We start from the raw sequence: 22,364 nt of genomic DNA, 5'->3' as shown, positions 1-22,364 counted from the left end.
TCTTTTATAAAAAGTACACATGAAGTTAGTGACAAAATCGAATCTCAGTCCCCAGTTCCTGCTGTGCTACTGAGGCTAAACCGCAGCCGGGCCTGTGGCAAATGTTTAATCAGCTGTTAACTGAAGAAAATAAGGTCCGCCTGCCCAACAGCAACCGTTTGTAGAGTCTCAGAGGCCCAGCTTCTGTCTGTATCTACCTCATGCCCCAGAGGCAGCTTCTAGCAGCTCCGGAGAGAATCCAGCCAGTAGGAGTTGATCCAGCTGCGCCCCTCAGAGCGGTTCCTCAGCTAGAAAACAAAGGGATTGGGCCGAGCGCGGGCCTGTAATATCAGCACTTTGGGAGGCCGAGGCCGCAGGGTCACTTAAACCCAAGAGTTCGAGACCAGCCTGGGCAACATGGCGAGACCACCGTCTCTACAAAAAATTTAAAAATTAGGGCGGGAGAATGGGTTGAGCCACGGGTTCGAGGCTGCACTGAGCCATGATCGCGCCACTGGGGACAGAGCGAGACCACATTCCCGAAACAGAAAACGAAAATATCGAGTATAATGATTTCTAAGGTCCCTCGTAGTGAACCCTAGAAGTTATCACACCCTACGGTGGGGCTGTCGCGGCTTGAGGGCAGCCACAGCCTCAGCCGGGGTTTCTGTCCGGGTCCTGATGGGTCCCTAGCAGAGGGAAACAGCGTCCGGTGCGCTGAGGCGCTCGGCGAACGTGCGCTGAGTTCAGGCGTTACAACGGGGTCGCAGTCTGACTCCGGGCCTGGCAGGGGTGCCAGGACGCCGCCGACCATCCGGGGCCGACCTCCCCAGATCTCCTCCCCGCGGCCCAGCGGCCGGCTGCTAGCGCGTTCACAGCGCCCGGGCCTTGCGCGCCCGCTGGGGGCGAGGTCAGCCCTCCCCCCTCGGCTATTGGCTCCAGAGAACAAAGGGGCCGCCCCGCGGGCTGCTCCGATAGGGTCTGCCGGGTCATCTGAGCGGCGCAGCCAATGGGGTGGCTGGGCGGCCCCGGGGATGGCCAGCCCCGCCAGCCAATCAGACACCCGTACCCGCCCCGCCTGCCCCGGGAATGGCCAGGGCCGGGAGCCCAGTGCCCAAGTCGCCCTCGGGGTGGCAGTTCCCGTTAACCTTAGCCACAAAGTCAAAGGTATTTATTTCCTCGTCGCCTCCCTCCGAGTCCCTCTGCATTTCGGGCGGGGAGGGGCGGTGCGAGGGATGGACCAGCGCCCGGCCCCGCTCCTCCTGTGCTGCCTCCGCCCGGCTCGGGCTGGGGCGGAGTGATGGGGCGGGGACCTGGGGTGCCCCGAGCCCCGCGCGTCCTCCGAGCCCGCGCGTCCCCCGAGCCCCGGGTCTCAAGCGTTTCCCCTGCCCCCACACAGCCGAGGGGAAAGGGGCGCGGCCGAGGGTGGGGAGGGCCCCAGGCCAGGGCAGCGAGGTCGGGAGGGAGGCTAGTGAGGACGGAGGGAGGACGCGGTGGCGAGTAGAGGGTCGCCCGCGAGCGGCCCCTCCTGGGCTGTCCCGTTGTTCCGAGTTCCCGGTTCCTGGCCGTCTCCCTGATAGATCAGCTTCTGGGGGCGGGAACCCCAGTGCTCGCTGCAGAGTGACAGACACATAGTAGGTGCTCAATAAATGTGTGATTAAACGAGCGGGGATAAGGATTGGGGGTGGAGATAAGTGAGAGTGAAGCACCGCAGAAGTTGGAAGGGTGTGGTGTCGGGTGTGGCGGAGAACTCCTCTCCAGGAAGATGGGCACAGCAGCCGCGAATTCGGTGGGGTGGGTGCGGGCATCCCCTCTGTGAAGAACGTTGAGGATATCTATCTACATGTGGAAGGTGTGGAGATGGGGCCTCCTTCAGCCTTTTGATCAAGATGATCTGAACTGGGGCTGGGTGTGGTCACAGCCCCAGAGGCTGGAGGTGGACGACAGTCCAAGGCTTCACAGCCAACTGTTCCCATGTTCATCTGTAAAATGAAGAGATTAGATGGCAGTTGTTTCCTTTCAGGCTGAAGGTTTCATGCTTCCTTGCTTCAAATCTGTTTTGTACTGAAATTTCTTTAAGTGTTCCCTTGTGACAGTTTTTATTAATGGATTACTGTGTGTGGGGCCTGTACTGGGTGCAGGGGAGAGAGAAGGACCCTGTGTTAAGATGCATGTAGTCTTGTGCAGACTAACAAAATATTGATGACGATGATGATTCCATGTAGATGGTCCTGGGTGCACAGGTTAAACAGAGAAGGGGCTCCTGGCTGAGCCTGGTGTGTCTAAAAAGGCTTCCTGGTCAAAGGGATCCCTAATCTGGACTGGGAAGGGGAGAATTGAGCAAGGGCCTTCCAGCGTTGGTCACAGGGTGCCAGGACACGGTGAGTTCAAGAGCCATGAGAGGATGGGGCATGTTGGAGTGCAATGGGGAAAGATGAGCAGAGTTGAATTCTCAGTTCCCCCTTATCTGAGATGTGCGTGCCAGCAAGTCCATTTGGTGGGGGTCTGGATTTCTGAAAAACAACTCAAGGACATACGCTAAGATGTTACCTTTAGTTTGTATAGGCAACCACACATCTCGTGTGGTCGAACTTCCTTGCTGTTGTGTTAGCTACGATTACCTTCTTATCAGTTTGCACATTTACTTCTCAGGACCAGCTAGGTGCCTGGAATTTCACTGGAAAGAACTCAAGATTTTCCTTTATTTTCATGATTGGAGGGAGCAGCAGGTGCCTGAAGGGGTCCCTGCTCCATCTCACTTTCCTTTTCTGAGGTCCTTTGAATGCAGCAAGGGATGGAAATGTGTTTATTAATTAAAATGTGACACCTGTTCAGAGATTGTTAGCAGCTGGGTTTGTCCTCGACCTTCAGCTCAGATCCAGGCCCTGACAGGTTCCTGAGTATTAGACTTGGGGCCGAGAAATGTTAAGTGCAGCTCTTGCCTCTGAAGGGAGGTGGCTGAGGAGGAGAGGGCCAGGGGTGTGGGGCAGGGGGAGGTATGGGTAGGACAGTTCCAGCAAGGGTGTTTACCTCTGGCCGGTGAAGGAAGTCTTGGAAGGAGGTACCTCATGGCTGGAGTCGAATTGGGGACCTCTGGGAGGTGGGCAGGCATAGTGGATAAGGCAAGTGACCTGGCTGCATGCAGATCAGGTCTCCTGGGAATGTTGACAGGAGCAAACTAAAGCCATGAAATCTGGCTGGCTGTTCATACCCTGAGGTACAGTTCTTATAACCCTGAATGGGGAGTGGGTGATGGCAACAGCAATGACCTAAGTCGAATTTGTCTTGCACCTTGGGAATGTCTCTGAGAGTCCTCTCACACTGTTCACATCCTGCCATCCCTCCGCTCCGCCCCCGCCCCGCTCGATATAACAATTTTATACCACGAGCAAGTGTTATTTCCATTTTTAGGTGGGGAAACTGAGGCCCAGAGAAGGAAAGTGGTTTGCCTGGGATCATGTGGCTAACCAGAAGCAAACCCAATCTCAGTGCCTGTCTGGAGCCTTTCAACGGCCTTTTCCACTATGGCCTGCTCTTTGGGTGGGATGGTGGCCTGCCCTTTCCCCTGGCTCCCCTCCTCTGTTTCCTCCCCAGATTGAGGACTGGGGTGTTTGAGAGACTGAGGTCTGAAGATGGTGGAGTAGAAAGAGGGGAAGGGTCAGGGCTGGGAGAGTGGTCACAGTGGGGGTGGCCTTGTGCTGAGTGGGATCCGGGAAGTTGGAGAGGAGCAGAGTGGGTCATGGCGGGTGGGACGGGGAGTTGTGGTGGGATGCTGATGCTGGATGTGGGGATGGAGGCCTCTAGGTGGGGGAGGGGATGCCTACCTGATTTGGGCTGGGACCTCTGGGAGGGGCATGCAGAACTGCCCTGGTAAGTGGAGAGCTTTACAGACAGTGCCACAACCACAGCCATGGCAAACCCTCTTCCTCCTGCGGGGTGGAGTGTGGAGGCTCCTGTGTGGCGCTGAGGGCCTCTGAGATTCCCAAGTGGCTGGAAGGAGTAATGGCTTAGGAAGAGTGAGCAGCAGCGGGGACACTGGCAGAGAGGCTTGTACAGACACTGCCCGGTGCATCCAGCTCAGGCTTGCTGCCCTGTGGTGCTCCTCCCAAACTCAGAGAGCAGGTGTTTCCATTCACCTGTGCCATCAGGAACCTGAGCTCAAAGCGCTACAGTGACTGGCCAGGGACTAGCAGCGGCTCAGTGATGGGTGGGCTGGGACTTGGGACTCCTGATTAAGACATGGGGTCCTGAGGGGAGGGACCAGGAAGGGTGGCCTTGAGAAGGACATCCCTGCCAGCCTCAGGCAGTGGGCTTCGAGGGGGAGACTAGGGCTAAGGAGCCAGCCAGGTGGCGGCTCAGGGTCACCCAAAGCTGACTGAAGAGGAGAGGACCCGTTGCATCCCGTTGGGCCGGAGCCCACAGGCCAGGCCCTGGAGGATCTCAGGCTGCACCAGGCTTGCTGGACACAGGCTCATTGTCTCTAGGGCTTTCTGTCTTGCTGTAACGTCTCTCCAGCCAGCTGCAGCTCCTGCTGACCTATCCCACCCCAGCACAGGTCATCCAATGGTGACTCACAGCCCCAGCCTCCTGGCTCAATGAGGGTATGTTGCTTTTGTTTCTGCCTCTCTGAGTTCTTTCCCTTGGAACAAGTGGGTGTGATAGGATGGCCATGGGTGTACAAGGATACTTGTGTCATGGGTGACTTTGCATTTCTGTGTTTGTAGCTGTGCTGTGCAATGATTTGTGCTGACCTGGTTCACAGTTGCACATTTGTGTGTCTGTGGATCTGTAGGTATATCTGTGAGTTTAAAAAAAAATCTCACATTCTCTATTTGCATAGACAGTTTTGCAGGTGTTCTCATGTAGTTTTGTGTCTTTGAACTTTTGTTTACTTAGCTGTATTTAGATATGATTGTATCTGGGTATGTTTGTGTGTGGTTTACATCAGTTTCTCATGTCCCTATGGTCATATATTTAAATTAAAACCATCTGCTATTAACTGAAATCAGGCAGAGAATACCATTTCCTGGTCCTGAGGGATTTCTTGATAGTGACAGAAGACTGGAGCCTGAGGAGCCACCTCTTGAGTCCTCCATTGTTTCATTCACTCATTCTTTCATTCATTGAATACACATTACACACCTTCTACATGTGAAGGATGTGCAGGCATGGCAGCAAGCCCCCATTCCCTGGGGCTGACTTGAGTGAGGGGGTCTCACAGGGAGAGAGAACTAGGTGAGGACACAGCAGGAATGGGCTGGGCGAGAGGGCAGGGAGGCTCTGGGGACCAGGTGGAGTTGGGAAGGACGAGGCCGTAGAAAGGGGCAGCATGGGCAGGGAGGCATTGGCTGGGCATGGGCTGGGACTGGGGAGGCCAGTTTCTGTGGGGGTCTCCTACAGAAGACCAGCTGAGCAGTGCCCAGCAAGTGAGGACCTGCTGGGACCTCAGGGCTGAGAAGGGCCTGATACTGGGCCTTTGGCTGGGGTTTGGGGAGCTGCCCCCACCCCCCAAAGGCTTAGCGACTGGTGGTGGATCCTGCTCCTGCTCCACTGGCAGCAGATGATACCTGCGGCATGGTCTGCTTCTGACTGCCCGACCTGGGGCGCTGAGGCTGTGAGAGCTGTGCTGGGCTGGTGGGAGGGTCCAGGGGCGGACGGGACGACCTTGCCTCTTTCTGGCCTGTGGCCTTTCTCCTCCCCCAGCTGCTGTCTGGCCTCCCCGCCCCCAAGTCTCTGCCACAACCAAAGCTCCTTTGTTGCCTCCCCCTGCCCTGGGCCTCTCCACCTGCTGCTAGCTCAATCCCCTCTTTGTGTGGTTGGTCCTCAGTTGTCATGGCAGCTGGGCCCAGGCTGAGGCCTGCCCACTGTCGGGCTCTTACTGAACTGCAGCCTGACCTGGTGCAGGGAGGGCCGGGCCAGAGCCAGATGTGGGAAGGGGGCCTCTGTGTGTCGTGCTCCCCTCAGAGCCCGAGGGGCAGCAGAGAGGAAAGGTGGTACGGTAGGGGTCCAGGGTCCCTTGTGCGATAGACGAAGCGGCCTTCAAAGACTGGGTGTGGGCACTGGTGGCAGATGGCGCGTCTGGCCCTTGATGCCTGTCTTCCAGCTGGGGGGCTTTGCTGGGCAGCCTGCTCACCTGGCTCCTGGGTGTCTCCAGGTGGCCGAGGACGTGTCAGGAGGGTGGGTTAGGAGGGGCCTGCCATGCGCAGAGCAGGGCGAAAGGCAGAATAGGAGAGAAGCTTAGGGTGGAGACATGTGGTGTCTGGCCAGCCTAGAACGTGTCACATGGAGGGCTTTCCTGGATTTTGTCTGTAGGACACCTGCTGTGCCGTTTCCCAGACATAGCCCACCTGAGCACACAGGTAGAGGCGGGTCCCCAAAGACTTGGCCTCCCCTCCTTCCTGTGCTCTGTGTTTCCCCCTTGAATTTCTCACTTCTTCCTCTTGGGTCCTCTTCCTTCTGTCTCCACTTCTGTTCTTATGTAAGCCACAAGCTGCTTCCCCTCGAGCCCTGGTATGGCCCGAGGCAGAGGCACTGAGGCTTGAGGCAGGAGCGGGTCTGAGAGGTCCTGGACAGTGGAAGGCCTGCTACTACCCGGAGTGGCTGTTACAGGTCCTAATACCTCTTGGGAGGCAGGGTGGGTGAAGTAGGACTGTCTTTGATTTGCATTGGGGGTCTCACTCTGTGTAGACCCAGGCCCATCCTTCTGTCCTCCTGAATTTCTAGCTTGGGCTCTGCCCTCCTCAGTCTGAGTTCCCCTTACCGAGGTGGCTTCTCTGTCCACTAGCCCCTTTGCGCCTCTTTAGGTAGATGTTAAGTCCAGTTGGTGAGAGGTTTCCCAAGATGTGGCGTGCAGAAGCTCACAGAGTGGCCCTGAGGGAGGAGGGTGGCATGGGAGGGAGGAGCCCCCAGCACCCATCAGAGCCCCACCATTCCCCACTGCTCACCTTTTCTCTCCCCCACAAGCAGGTTCGAGTGTCTGTAAGAAACCATAGTAGGCATGCTTACAGACCCCTGTAGGGGAAATAGAAGTAAAAACAAAATCTTTTGCCAACCCAGAAAAGCTCTTTGCAAAAGTAGAAGAGAAAAACAGTTTTTAAAAGATTGAATGTGCATGAAACCAGAATGTGGTGTGCACCACAGGCAATCCCCTGAGTGACTGCAAAGACGGGAGCTCTCAGCCTGCATATAGCCAGCACGTGCAGCCCATTACAGACATGTTCTCAGGGTAAACAGCCACCAGCCCTCCAGCAAGAGGACTGGACATTACCATTTGTCACACGCAGGTCATCCTAAATTCACGTGGTAATTGGAGTGACCATCTGTGTTAGCTAATTGCCTTTACCCACAGCAAAAATAAAGTTCTCATATTTTTATGACAGGAGATAGGTTTGTGATTTGGAGCCAGGCGCCTGCTGAAGTTAGGCTCCTACCCTCCCATGGAGACTGGGAGGCAGCGGTAGTGTCTTCCTTGATCTTTAAATTTCAAAGAAATGGCCCCCAGGACCTTGGGAAAGACAGTCCTGGGTTGTAATGTTGTCAGAAGGCTTATTTAGCTTTTTTTTTTGAGACAGAGTCTCACTCTGTCACAATCTCAGCTCACTGCAACCTCTGCCTCCTGAGTTCAAACAATTTTCCTGACTCAGCTTCCCGAGTAGCTGGGATTACAGGCATGTGCCACTACGCCCAGCTAAGTTTTATATTTTTAATAGAGACGGGGTTTCCCCACGTTGGCCAGGCTTGTCTCAAACTCCTGACCTCAGGTGATCTACTCACCTCAGCCTCCCAAAGTGCTGGGTTTACAAGCATGAACCACTGCGCCCAGCCTTATTTAACTTTTAAAAAGATTTATTTCTACTTGAGGAGCATTTACTGCAAAAATAAAAAATAAAAAAAATTCACATACATCTCAAAAAGACAGAGATAGAGCTTATTAATTAGAAGTTTCTAAACTGCTCTTGAAAAAGGGGGTGTCTCTTCCTCTCTTTGCACGAGGGAAAATGACTTTCTGCATTTTCTAGATTCATATTCACCCTTCCCCCCATGTCTCTTGTCAGGGTCCAGATTCCCAGTCTGGGTGTGTGCCCCCAGTGTCTGGGCTCTGAAGGGGACCTGGGAGAGGTAGGCTGGGTCTCTGCGAGGCTCTTGGGGCCTGGGTGGGTGTTTCTGTGAGGGTGACCGAACCAGGGTGCCTGGGAGGAAGGGCTGACTGAAATCTGGAAGAGCCCCTCCCTTGAGGCAGCAGGAAGGATGAGCTGCGCATCTCCGTGGGGCAGCCACGTCTTTGCTCTGCTAGGGGGTACAGGCGCACGGGACCACATCCCTGTCCTTAGGAGAGGCGCACCCCCAGCGAGGAGGAGATGAGTCTTCAGGCAGCACAGCTCCTGGCCAGGTGGAGCAGCACATTCCTGCCACCTGCGTTTGTTACAGGCCCTCCGTGTGCCCTCTGCTCTGGGCCCTGAGGATGCGGTGGCAAGCATGAAGAGCTCCTGGCCTTGGTGTGGTGGGGAACAGACAAGTTAAGATGACTTCAGGTGGCAAAAATGTTAGAGAGGAAACGGGAGGTGGAGTTAGGCTGGTGACTGTATATAGAAGCGCCAGGGGCCGGCATGGTGGCTCATGCCTGTAATCCCAGCACTTTGGGAGGCCAAGGTGGGTGGATCACAAGGTCAGGAGTTCGAGACCAGCCTGGCCCATATGGTGAAACCCTGTCTCTACTAAAAATACAAAAATTAGCTGGGCGTGGTGGTGCACACCTATAATCCCAGCTACTTGGGAAGCCGAGGCAGGAGAATCACTTGAACCCAGGAAGTGGAGATTGTAGTGAGCTGAGATTGGGCTACTACACTCCAGCTTGGGCAACAGAGGGAGACTCCATCTCAAAAATAAAAAACAAAAAAAGCACAAGGGACGCCTGCTCTGAGAAGGGGACATTTAAGCTGGGAGCTGATAGAAGTGAGGGGGCCAGCCAGGTGGGGATCTAGGGTGAGGAGACAGCCAGGCAAAGGCCTGGGGCATCCACACAACAGTGTCGTCTATCTTGTCATGTTCCAGGCACAGGGTGAGCCATTCAGGAAATGCTCAGAAGACTTGGGCGTAAAAACAAAAAAAGAAGGCCAGGTGCAGTGGCTCATGCCTGTAATCCTAGCACTTTGGGAGGCCAGGGCAGGCGGATCACAAGGTCAGGAGATCGAGACCATCCTGGCTAACACGGTGAAACCCCATCTCTGCTAAAAATACAAAAAATTAGCTGGGCGTGGTGGCGGGGTCCCAGCTACGTGGGAGGCTGAGGCAGGAGAATGGTGTGAACCTGGGAGGCAGAGCTTGCAGTGAGCCGAGATCTTGCCACTGCACTGCAGCCTGGGAGACAGAGCAAGAATCCTTCTCAAAAAAAAAAAAAAAAAAAAAAAAGATGAATCCTAGATCAGCGAACTGGGCGTGGGCTCTGCAATGCCCAGTTGACCATGTGTGTTCTTGTATGGAGATGGCTGGCCCTGAAGCTCCCCGGAGGGGTTTGTGCTTGAACATGGATGGGGACTTTGAAAGAGGGGGCCGGTGACTGAGGAAACATGTAGGGCTGTTCTGCCTTCCAGGTGCATTCCTCGTGGTCAGTTGCAGACATATCTCTAACCTTACTCCAGGCTCCTGCTTCTCAGGTGTGGCGTCCATCACACGCTGCCCTGCGGATGTTGAGGGTTTGGGCTCTGGTGTGGGTGTTAGAAGACCTGGGATTTTGTCCAGCTCTGCCATTCATCACCTCCATGACTCTGGGCACATCAGGGGTCCTTCATGGTCTCAGTTTCCTCTTTCGTAAAATGGGAATTAGGGCTCTTTTACTTTCTCAGCAGGTATGCGTACAATGAAAGAGCCCCTGCCCACGTCGAATGTGGCTATGGATAGAAAAGCTCTTTGGAAAAGAGAGTGCTTTATGGGATGGGAGGGGGGCTGGGGACCCTGAGTTTTGTCCTTGTCCCACAGGCCCATTCTCTTTCTTCTGCTTCTCTTTCTGACAGATGACAGGAAAAGGACACAGCCGGTGCTGATGCTGGGAGGCCTCCAGGGATGGAGGGTGGCCTGGCTGGTGACCGCACAGGTAAGAGAGAAGAGAGAGGTGGCAGGGAGCCAGGGTCTCCTCCGCTGAGGTCGCGTGCCCTTATCTTTTCTGAAGCCAGGCGCGAGCCAGTGCCCTCTGCCAGTAGCTAGTACATCCCATTGATGCAGAATTTCAGGGTGGGGACCAGGGCTTGGACAGCCATGTCAAAGAATGGAACAATGACAGAGGCTATGGGAGCTCAAAAAATGACAAAGCCTGGTCCATTAACTTGCCTGGCAAGGGGACACGTGCACCCATGCCTTGTAGAAATTGAGGTGTTATTTACATGCTAGAACAGGGAGTTTGTGGGGTTATACTAATTAGGCATGGAAAGCTAGCACTCTAGGTAGGACAGTTGGAACAAAGCTGTGGCTCATCAGTCAGGACAGTGTCTTCAGTTCAGTCCATTTATGTTTCCTGGAGGTCACTCAGAGTTCAGGGTCCTTATTGGCTAAGCTGCTTAGAGCTGGTTATGATGAAATACATGCTGCCAGTGGAAAATTTCCCCGCACAGTCACGTGCTTTTGACTGGAGCCCCTGCCCAGCATCCCTGTGCCTGAGGTGGAGCAGCCCCTGGCGTCTGTGAGTAGCACTTGCAGCCCTTTCTGGCGTGCCCTGTCGCATGTGGCGTGTGGCCTGGCTGCAGTGGCGTGTGGCTCGGCTGCAGAAGGACTCTAGGCCCCTCAGCAGGGTTGAGTCCAGAGCACACCGGGCACCCTTGGGAGCCCTGCCCTTCGGCACAGTGTGACTCGGGTTTCTTTACCTCCCTCTCCACTCCCAGGGGAATTGCCCCACAGACCTCAGGGCCCCTGCCTCATTGTCCCTGTGGGAAGAACCGCCTCCCCTCCCAGGAATATCATGTCAGGAGACCCGAGACCGAGACAAAAATCAGGCAGTGGGGTAAAAGAGAAACGTGGCTGCAAGTGCAAAGCGTGGCAGTGTGGTGTGTGGACACAGACCCTCAGGGAGCCTAGCCATGCACCTGCATGCCTGTCTGAGGAGCCAGGTGCGTGACAGCAGCACCCTAGCTGCATGTGTGTTTTGGAAATTCCAGTGGAACTTAGAGTGCAGCGTGTTATAGAAGGCCCTTTCCCTAGATAGACTTGTACCTGGGATCCTGAGTCACTGTGAGGTTGCTCTGGTTGATGTGAGCTGTGGAGTCAGCTGGGGCCCTCTCTCCTCTCTATGGCAGCTTCTGGGGAACCCTGTGGTTTTAGGGAAGAGTTTGAAAAACACTAGCCTAGACTCCTGGAGACACGGAGGCATGTGGGGACTCGCCTGTGGCCAGAATGAAGGAACCACTCATTTGGAGGACTCCGTTTTTCAGACAATTGACAGCTTTCCCCTTTTAAGCAACTTTTAATTTTTATTTGTGTGTGTGTGTGTGTGTGTGTGTTTTATTGTGGCAAAATATGCATGACATTTACCACTGTAACCATTTTTAAGTGTATGGTTCAGTGGCATCAGTACATTCAGTGTTGTGTAGCCTTCACTGCCGTCTATTTCCAGAATATTTTCATCACCTGGGAAACTGTACTCATTAAGCAATAATCTGTGCTTTGTACCTTTTAATTTTATCTGAACCATTAAAACCTAAAACATGAATCTTTTTATGATGACTGAGGAGCGGTGCCATTATTTCGGGACTCTCCACAGGCAGGCCAGTGGCCCGCGCCCTTCATATGGTTACCTGAACCCTCGGGAGTGTGCCTGGGGCTGCTGGAGCCCCAGCACACTCCACCTCAGCTCCAGGGCCTCCAGGGATGCTGCTGGGCTTAGCACCTCATCCAACCCAGTCATTTACGTCTGCCAGGGGTCCTTTGGCAGGTGGATGTGACGACACTGTCCTGGCATTCTGGGGCTTTCTGGCCCACAGTCATCTTTCTGGCTGGAGAGGGCTGAGGCGGGGAACCAGCCATCAGCCACCTGATGGACGCAGCACAGCCACCAGTCTCAGATTGGTGTGACTCATCCTGGATCATCCCTGTGTGTATTTGTAGAGACATATGGTTTAATTTTTTATGAATTCAATCAGATGATTCATATGGTTTTTCAACTTGTTTTTTGCTTTCTCTTAAAATGTTTTGAGAATCTTTTCATATTGGCATACATAGTTCTTTTCCATTCTTTTTAGTCGATGCATAGTATTCCATATTATGAAGGGAACTATTTTTTAGGATAATTAAGTTATTTTTCATTGTTTGCTAATTACAAAGAACACTTCAGTGAATATTCCTGGACATTCCTCTTTACACTCGTATGTCAGTATTTCTTAGGTGAACACGTGGGATGGAATTGCTGGCTGGAAAGGGCCAGAAGGCTCTCCACACTTCTAATTTTAATAAACACTGTCAGATTGTCCTCCACAAATTCTGCCTCAGTTTATGCTCTCAGAATACCCATGTGTATACTAGTTCTTCTGTGTAGTGTCCACGCATATTGTAAAGTAGAGGTATTATTGATTTTTTAAATTTTTGTTGGTATGAGGGGTTGAAAGATGCTACACTTTTAGTTTGCATTTTGTTGATGACTAGTGGGGTTGAACTTCTTTTTATCATGTATAGGAGTCTGTTTTATAGTCTGGATACTAAGCGTTTGTCTGTTCTATATCTGCACATATCTTTTCCTGGACTTTCATTGTCCAGCACATGGCCTAGCCATATAGAACTCTTCTAGTTTAAGTTTAGGTTTAAATTACCTTAAGTATGGCCAGGCGCGGTGGCTCACGCCTGAAATCCCAGCACTTTGGGAGGCCGAGTTGGGTGGATCACCTGAGGTCAGGAGTTTGAGACCAGCCTGGCCAACATGGTGAAACCCCATCTCTACTAAAAATACAAAAATTAGCTGGGCATGGTGGCAGGCACATGTAATCCCAGCTACTTGGGAGGCTAAGGCAGGAGAATCACTTGAATCTCAGAAGTAGAGGCTGCAGTGAGCCAAGATCACGCCATTGCACTCTAGCCTGGGTGACTGAGGGAAACTCTGTCTCAAAAATAAATAAATAAATATTAATTAATTAACTTAAATACAATTAATAATGTCATTTCTTAATTGCACTAGTCACATTTCAAGTGCTCAGTAAACACGTGGCTTAAGAGCTCAGATGTAAACTGTTTCCACTATTGCGGAAAGTTCTATGGGAAAATGCTGCCCTAAATTCCCATTTCTTTTTTCTTTTTTTTTTTTTTTTTTTTTTTTGAGACGGAGTCTCGCTCTGTCGCCCAGGCTGGAGTGCAGTGGCCGGATCTCAGCTCACTGCAAGCTCCGCCTCCCGGGTTTACGCCATTCTCCTGCCTCAGCCTCCCGAGTAGCTGGGACTACAGGCGCCCGCCATCTCGCCCGGCTAATTTTTTGTATTTTTTTAGTAGAGGCGGGGTTTCACCGTGCTAGCCAGGATGGTCTCGATCTCCTGACCTCGTGATCCGCCCGTCTCGGCCTCCCAAAGTGCTGGGATTACAGGCTTGAGCCACCGCGCCCGGCCTCTTCTTCTTTTTTTTGAGATAGAGTTTTTGCTTTTGTTGCCCAGGCTGGAGTGCAGTGGTGCGATATCGTCGCAGTGGTGCGATATCGTCTCACTGCAACCTCTGCCTCCCTGGTTCAAGTGATTTTCCTGCCTAAGCCTCCTGAGTAGCTGGGATTGCAGGCACACACCACCACACCCAGCTAATTTTTTTGTATTATTAGTAGAGACGGGGTTTCACCATGTTGGCCAGGCTGGTCTTGAACTCCTGACCTCAGGTGATTCTCCCACCTCAGCCTCCCAAATTGTTGGGATTAATGGCATGAACCACTGCATCTGGCCGAAATTCCCATTTCTATGGATTTATGTTTATAGTATCTTTTGTCATACAGATGTTGTAAATTTAGTTTTTATCTTTTGTATCCTGTTTAAGAAGGCTTTTAATTACCTCTGGATTCTAAGCAAATTCTCCTAATTCTTCTAATACTTCCATTTTCTTTTTTTAAGCTGGCACTTAAGTCCATCTGGAACTGATTTTTTATAAACAATCTGCACTACGAATCTAACTTAAATATTTTCCCCAAAGACAGGGTTGGTTCTAAGTCAATGAATAGCCTTTTTCCATTGACTTGGAATGTCTCTTGTGTCAAATGATTCTGTTCCATTGGCCTATTTATCTATTATGTGTACTGTACATTATTGTAATGCTTGTATTTAGCATTTTTACTTCTATTTTTTGTGGATGGGAATCTGACTTGCAGCCTTAAGTCACCAAGCCCACCATGGAACAGCCATGCCAGTAACAATAACAACTGTGTCAGTCAAGAGTTGGGTTTTATTTTCTTTTTTTCCCAAATGGATCTCTCTCTCTCTGTCGCTCGCTCACTCGCTCACTCTCTCTCTCTCTCGCAGTGCAGTGGCATGATCAGGGCTCACTGCAGCCTCAGCCTCCTGGACTCAAGCAGTCCTCCCACCTCAGCCTCCAGAGTAGCTGGGACTACAGGTGTGCACCACCACACCCAGCTAATTTAATACATTTTTTATACAGACAGGTGTTACTCTGTTGCCTAGGCTGGTCTTCAACTCCTGTGCTTAGGCAATCCTCTTGCCTTAGCCTCCCAAAGTGCTGGGATTACAGGCAAGAGCCACTGTGTCTAACCTAGACTTTGTATTTCAGAGCAGTTTTAGCTTTACAGAAAAATTGTGAAGAAAGTAGAGTTCCCCTATACCGTAGCTCCAGTTTCTCCTGTTATTAACATTTTGCATTCGTGTGGTACATTTATTATAACTGATGAACCAATATAGATATATTTTTATTACCTGAAGTCTATAACTGACAGTAAGGTTCTCTCTTGGTCTTGTACCTTACCATGGGTTTTGACAAAGGCATAATGTCCTGTATCACTATTACGGTATCATACAGAATATTTCACTGCCCCCCAAGTCCCCTGTGCTCCACCTGTTCGTCTCTCCCTACCCTCCAACCCCGGGCTACCACTGGTTTTTCAATTCTGTCTATAATGTTGCCCTTTCCAGAATGTCATATATTTGGAGTCACACAGTGTGTAGCCTTTTACGTTGGCGTTTTTCACCTAGAAGTTTGCATGTAGGGTACCTCTGTGGCTTTTTTGACTTCATAGCTTATTTCTTTTTATTGTTGACTAATATTCCATTATGCGGAGTTATCCATTCACCCACTGAAGGACATTGTGGTTACTGCCAAGTTCTGGCAGTTAGGAATAAAGCTATAAAAATCCATGTGTAGTTCTTTGTATGGACAGAGGTTTTCAGCTCTTTTGGGTAAATACCTAGGAAAGCGACTGCTGGATTGGGTGGTAAGCCTGTATTTAGCTTTGTAAGAAACTGCTGAACTGCCTTCCAGAGTGGTGGCAGCACTTTGCATTTCCACCAGGAAGGAAAGAGCCTCTGTTGCTGCTCAGCCTCCCTGGACGCACATGCCAGTGATCTGGATTCTAGCCACTCTCATTTATTTCATTTGATTTTTATTTTTTTTGAGACAGAGTTTTGCTCTTGTTGCCCAGGCTGTAGAGCAATGGTGTGATCTCAGCTTGCTGCCACGTTCCAGTGATTCTCCTGCCTCGGCCTTCTGAGTAGCTGGGATTACAGGTGCCTGTCACCACCCCTGGCTGATTTTTTGTATTTTTAGTAGAGATGGGGTTTCACCATGTTGGCCAGGCTGGTCTTGAATTCCTGACCTCAGGTGATCCACCCGCCTCGGCCTCCCAAAGTGCTGGGATTACACACATGAGTCACCGTGCCCAGCCATTCATTCTATTCTATTCAATTGTAACCATTCATACGTGTAGGGTGGTAGCATTTTTGCTTTTAATGTCATATAAGCCAAAGTCTTCTTTGTTCATTTTTAGGATTTTCTGGGCAATTTGTATAGATGATAAATGTTACAATTTACTTAAATAGGATGACACTGAATTTAAACATTATTTCAGAGTGAAGAACATCTTGGCTCCTCATCTAAGAATATGATATATTGCTCCTTTTATTTAGTTTTCTTTATCTCTTTAGTAAAGTTTAAAAGTTTTCTTTATATAAGTTTTGCACGTTTATTAGGTATATTCCTAGTTACTTGTGTTGCCATTTTTTAAAAAGTGATTTTTGTATGGTTTTGTACCAGGCAATCTTGCTGAACTCTTATTTCTATTTCTCAGTGGATTCCCTTGCACATTCCAGGTTGTTAATAATCATAAGCAAATGGCAGTTTCCTCTCCTTTCCAATGTTGATGCGTTTCTCTTTGTTTTCCCCTCTGCCTTGGCTAGTTCCTCAAGGACAGCCAACTGATTTCAGGGATGGTGAGCATTGCATTTTGTTGCTAACTGTAATGGGCTTCTAATCTTTTGCCTTTGGTTATAATGTTTGCTGTAATTTCTAGAGTACATTCTTTGATTCTTTGTCAACTTAGTTTCCTCTATTCTTAGTTTGCTAGGAGCTTTCTTCTCTCTCTCTCTCTCTCTCTCTCTCCTCTCTCTCTCTCTCTCTCTCTCCCCTCTCTCCCCCTCTCTCCCTCCCTCTCTCTCCTCCCCTCCTCCCTCCCTCTCATCTTCCTCCTCCTCTACCTTCTCCCTCCTTCAAACCTTCCCTCCAGAAATAATGCTCAATTTTATCATATGACTTTTTCACATCTATTGGGAGTTTTTTCACTTTTAATAAGGTAACGTTATAAATTATATTGGGCCATGTTTGCTTTCCTGGGGAAAATCTCAGCAAGGTTAGGGTATGTTATTATTTTAATACCACTGAACTTGCTTTGCTAATGTTTGTGTCTATGTTCAAAGAATGATAAACCTTTTGCTCACCTCCATTCTTGTCTTAGGTTGATACTAGAGTTATGCTAACCTTGTAGATTTCTCTTTCCCTTTGCTCCTATTCATTGTAGTCGTTTATATAAGGTGGACATGGTCCTTCCCTTGAGGCTTTAGCAGCACCTGTTTATACAGTTACAGAGCCTGTTATCCATTTTTGAGGTAGACTGAGATGTTCTTCTCAGGCTCTTTTACTCGTTTATGTCGTCAGATTTTCTACCTACTCTTGGGTCAGTTTTAATTTACATTTTCTTGCAAAATCTTCTATTTTATATAGATTTTCAAATTTATTTATATAAAGTCCATATATAGTATGTGGGGATTTTCAGAATCCTTTTTGCAGCTACATGTCCCTTATCTATAATCTGTTTTTATCTTTATTAATGCTGTTCTTCTACCTCCTTTGGGGTTATTTTGTTGTCTTTGTAACACTGACATCTGTTTAAAGATTTTTCTCTTTGTTCACAGCTGTTTTATTCCACCTACTTTTTATTACATGTAAACCTTTTTGGAAAGGTGCGTAGATCACAAGCTCTATAAATTCTTATACAGCACACATTCCCCTGTAACTAGCACCCACATCAATGGAGAACATTGCCAGAACCTCGGAGTCCATGCTGCCTTCCACCCACAGTGCCTCTGTAATAGGGCGTTATCCTGACTTCTAACTCTTGGTGTCATTTTGCCGGCTTCTCCTCTTCGCATAAATGGAATCACACAGTATGCATTCTTTAGTGTCTGTGGCAAACGGTTTCCTTATGGCTTCTTATTCTGAGCTAGGAAAACAAACTGCCTCTGTAGACTTGTGTATGGCCCAAGATGTGGGCTGGGAGCAGTGGGTGTGGGACCCTCAAGAGCAAAGTGGATTAGGTTTAACACAAAGGCAAGGCGACACCTCTTTTGGATGCTGAGGTCTTTCTGGCCTACTTTTTTGTTCTTGGTTTTGTTGAAGGAGGATGAATTGCCAGACAGCCAAGGTCCCAGTAGGTGAAGTGTTCCCCCACCATGGCTTCTGCCTTGGAGCAGGGGTCCCGCCAGTGTAGACAGTGATGCAGTGACCCAGGGTTTGGTCTCCTTGACCACTGAGGACTGGGCATGCCTTTGCTTAGAAAGCTTCCAGCACATGGATCCTCTTAGAAAAAGAATGGTATGTTTTGCAGCTTGGCCACTTTCTCCTTGCCCCTTGGGTCAGCAGATTTCACTGGATTGGTTTCTTTAACCTTCTCTGCATCTCCTGGGCCTCAGGGTGGAGAAGGTAGAGCAGCCGGTGTCTCAGGGATCCTGTGGCCTGGGCACCCGAGTGATTCACTTAGGATTCCTCTCTTGTATTTTTCTCCTTCACTCCTTTCTATGTCTTAACCTGCCCTTGTTGTCCTTTCTGCCTTCCTTACTCTCTTTTCTTCTCTTGCCCCTGTTTTCTTCTGTTCGTTTTAAAATCTTTCCCTTCTGCCTTTTCTCGTGCTCTCTTTTCAGCCCTTCTCTGCCCTCCCACACCCCTTCCCTCTCTCTCGCTCCTTCTCTCCATCCCACCTAGCGAGCAGCAGTGACCTTTTTCCCTCCTGTCTCCTGCTTGCCTCTGGCAGGAGCTGGGCTGGTGATGAAGGTCAAGCAGGAGAAGCCGGAGCGGCTGCTGCAGACACTGGCACCACAGGTCATGCTTGCGGAGAAGGACAAGGAGAACATCTTCCAGCAGCACCCGGGCCTCCCGCCACGCCAGACCATGGGGCGGCCTCGAGCCCTGGGGGCACAGGAGGAGTCTGGGAGTCCAAGGTGGGCCCCTCCCACTGAGCATGATGCGGGGCTGGCAGGCCGGGCTCCTGGGTCAGCCTCCGGTCCCCTGAGCCCCTCGCTTTCCGCCGGCGAGGGTCACTTTGTGTGCCTGGACTGCGGGAAGAGGTTCAGCTGGTGGTCGTCCCTGAAGATCCACCAGCGCACCCACACCGGGGAGAAGCCGTACCTCTGCGGCAAGTGCGGCAAGAGCTTCAGCCAGAAGCCGAACCTGGCGCGCCACCAGCGGCACCACACTGGCGAGCGACCCTTCTGCTGCCCCGAGTGCGCGCGGCGCTTCAGCCAGAAGCAGCACCTGCTGAAGCACCAGAAGACCCACTCCCGGCCCGCCACCCACTCGTGCCCCGAGTGCGAGCGTTGCTTCCGTCACCAGGTGGGCCTCCGCATCCACCAGCGCGCGCACGCCAGGGACCGCCAGGGCTCCCGCGCCGGCCTGCACGAGCTGCTTCGGGACGCGGCGGCGCGCAGGGCCTGTCGCCTGCGGCCGGGGCCGCCGCGGGGGCGCCCCGAGTGGGCCTGGCTGGGGCTCTGCCAGGGCTGGTGGGGCCAGCCTGGGGCCCGGACCGCGGTCTCCAGCCCCTCGGGGCCGGGCGAGCCGCGCCAGTTCATCTGCAACGAGTGTGGCAAGAGCTTCACCTGGTGGTCGTCGCTGAACATCCACCAGCGCATCCACACTGGAGAGCGGCCCTACGCGTGCCCCGAGTGCGGCCGCCGCTTCAGCCAGAAGCCCAACCTGACAAGGCACCTGCGCAACCACACGGGTGAGCGCCCGCACCCCTGCCCGCACTGCGGCCGCGGCTTCCGCCAGAAGCAGCACCTGCTCAAGCACCTGCGCACGCACCTGCCCGGCGCCCAGGCCGCGCCCTGCCCCAGCTGCGGTAAAAGCTGCCGCAGCCGCGCCGCACTGCGCGCCCACCAGCGCGCCCACGCTGCCGCTGAGCCCGCCGTTCCGGCCGGGGAACCGGGCGACCAGCTGCAGGCCGAGGCCATCCCAGGATTGGCCACGCGGCCACGGAGCTCCCAACGGTCCCCGGGGGCCCGGGACGCGCTGTGGGGCCGGGGACGCACGGGCCTCGCCGGGCCTGGCGAGCCGCGCCAGTTCATCTGCAACGAGTGCGGCAAGAGCTTCTCGTGGTGGTCGGCGCTCACCATCCACCAGCGCATCCACACCGGCGAGCGGCCCTACCCGTGCCCCGACTGCGGCCGCCGCTTCAGCCAGAAGCCCAATCTGACGCGGCACCGGCGCAACCACACAGGCGAGCGGCCCTACCTGTGTCCCGCCTGCGGCCGCGGCTTCAGCCAGAAGCAGCACCTGCTCAAGCACCAGCGTGTACATCGCGCGGCCCCTGCGTGCAGCCCCAAGGAGGAGGCGCGCTAGTGGACGGGACCTCAGGGGACCCGTGGTGGTGCGGGGGATGTTTGCGGGGTGTGGGGAGTGGGTGTGGCCAGGATTGCTGGCTCTTAGAACTCCCCACAGCGGGACCAGTAGATTCCTCAAGGCTCTGAAGGGCTGAGAATAGTTCTAGAAGGGCCCAAGAGGGTGCTGGGAAAGGTCCCAGTGTGGGTTGAGGGAGGAGGAGGGAAGATCCGAGTTCCCCACCGCTGGCCCGGATGTGACCACCCTCTTCAGAGGTTGGACCCCAGGCTTCAAGCAGCGAGTGAGGGGCCTGTTGGGGACGCTGGGAGAGTCTCCTGGTGTGAAGTGGCTTAGGTCTGGACTAGTCAGCTGCTGCACCAGCCGGTCCTGCCCACGCTTCAGAATGGCCAGGGGCTGCCCCTGTAGGAGAGGTGCCAAGACTCGGTGATACCAAGGATGGAAGCCAGAGGCTATGATGAGGGAGAGCAAAGCATATTCCCAGCACCAGGGCCAGAGCTGGCACGTCGTAGGAATCCAATAAATATTTTTGGAAGGAGTGAGTGGTTTTATGTCCTTCTCCATCCCTCCCTGGCCCCTGCCCAAGGTGCGTGTTTGGTTGGGCCCGACTCTAGAACTGATATGTGTGTGATGGTCAGGCAGGCATGAGCCGGGTGGGCTCTGCTGAGGCTTGGCTACCTGAGGAGGTAACTGTGCAGGAGAGAGCCAGACACGCTGCTCCCACTCCTGTCTGGGGCATGTCTAAAGTGGGCTGGCTGACTTGACTGGCTTGGATCCTTATCAGTCTGGTGTTGCAGAAGAGAAAATGGATGGAATATTCCACATGGTCTCACTTGCCTTTCTGAACCACCCTCGCTGAAGCTGAAGCCCAGGTCTGTGTGTGCTCAGAGATCCATTTGCCCGAGGCTAGGAGCACAGCACTCCCCGTGCCCAGATCTTGCCGGGGGTGTTTTCCTTCTTCCCCTCTCCAAGTCCGTTTAGTGTCTCTTCCCACATACCCTCCTCAGCCTCCTGCCCCAAGAGGTCACCCCTTACACCCTTCCAAAGCAGGGTTGGCTGAGTCCCTGGTGCTGACAGAAGAGCCCAGGGCTCCAGCCCAGGCTGTGACCGCAGATGGTATCTTCCCAGAGGAGAGGAGGGAATTGGAGAGGGTGGTGATGGGTGTTGGGGTGCCAGGGTTGGGTTAGCTGGGAGGTGGGAGGAAGAAACGACCCCAGCATGGCTCTGGGGAAGGAAGAAGTACACCTGCCCACTTCTCAGCCCAGATCCTTCTCTGTATGCAGGGAAGTGTTATCTTCTGGGAGCTGCCACGGTTCAGCCTGGCTTCTGGTCACTGTTCTTTAATCCTCTATATTTGGAAAAAACTCCGGTTGTAGATCTACGGAAGGACATACGAAGGCGATGGGTGGACCAGGAGGGCCGCCCTGACTGTTATGGCTTACCAGGGTAACAGTGCTGATGATGGTTAGCACTCAGCCAGGGCTGCTCCATCCCCGAGCAGTTCTTTGATCACAAACCATGCAGTGTGAAATCACACGGGGTGTTGTACGCCAGGGTTGCTACCACCTGCTTGAGCATTCAGCACTTAGGACCACGGGAAACCAAACCAGAAGGGTTTTCCTGGGCACCCTCCACCTGACACCAGCCCTAGGGGCTCCCCTGACTCTAACGTCCTGCCTCTCTCCTGGAACTCCCCTTCCACCCTGCGCTCCCCCACGGAGCGCCTGACTGCCTTGCAGCTCATCAAACCCTGCTTTAACCAGTGGGGAGGTTCAGGAGTCATCTGCTTTTTTCTCTCTGCCACTTGCCAAATTCTGAAATGACGTTGAGCAAGCGCACCCACTTCAGGCCTCACTGAGTCCCGTCTTTCATTCCTGGGTTACAGAAACACTGCCTGCAAGGACAGTTCTGTGGAAACACTGGGTCCCTGTGAATCAGGTGCCCGAGGGCGCATGTGAGCAGATGCTGACGAGATCAGTCCTGCAGGAGCATCTTTACAACAGAATGTGTTCTTTTCCATAAGTGGCTTGTTTAATGATCAAATCAGTCAAATAGCTTTGCTGGTAGGACTTGGGGTTAAAAAAATGAGGCCTACTTGCAGCTTTTTTCTCCAGCACCAGTTCATGAGAATGCCTGCTTGCTGATCCCAGGTGACTGAACCTCCCACAAATGGGTGCTTTGGGTCACAAAGGGGACAGGGTCAAATCCTTCAGGCAAAGAATGACTGAGGTGTATGACTCACTGACCAGGCCGGGACGTCACAGCATTCATTCACTAAACAAGCCCTGCTGTGTGCCAGGCATCATTCTGGATGCTGCCCATGACAGCCCCTA

General features: G+C 52.5%; 1 protein-coding gene across 6 annotated transcripts; it reads left to right on the top strand.

Annotated features, from left to right (window-relative positions):
• Positions 1-1,008: 1,008 nt before the first annotated feature.
• ZNF775 (zinc finger protein 775) lies at positions 1,009-20,573 on the top strand. 6 transcript variants are annotated; one of them, XM_033194125.1, is made up of 4 exons: positions 1,065-1,146; positions 9,570-9,632; positions 9,990-10,069; positions 18,452-20,573. In XM_033194125.1, exons 3-4 carry the CDS (start codon positions 10,039-10,041, stop codon positions 20,032-20,034), a joined length of 1,614 nt encoding a protein of 537 aa, XP_033050016.1. In that variant the 5' UTR covers positions 1,065-1,146; positions 9,570-9,632; positions 9,990-10,038; the 3' UTR covers positions 20,035-20,573. The 6 variants fall into 6 exon arrangements, with proteins under 6 accessions (XP_033050014.1, XP_033050016.1, XP_033050017.1 ...); XM_033194123.1 differs by lacking the exon at positions 9,570-9,632 and having other exon boundaries at positions 1,009-1,146; positions 18,452-20,570; XM_033194126.1 differs by lacking the exons at positions 1,065-1,146; positions 9,570-9,632 and adding an exon at positions 1,168-1,613.
• The last annotated feature ends 1,791 nt before the right edge of the window (positions 20,574-22,364 follow it).

This window comes from Trachypithecus francoisi, unplaced genomic scaffold, assembly GCF_009764315.1.
Source record: "Trachypithecus francoisi isolate TF-2019V2 unplaced genomic scaffold, Tfra_2.0 Lachesis_group4, whole genome shotgun sequence".
NCBI lineage: Eukaryota > Metazoa > Chordata > Mammalia > Primates > Cercopithecidae > Trachypithecus > Trachypithecus francoisi.
This window is presented reverse-complemented; position numbering and strand designations above follow the sequence as displayed.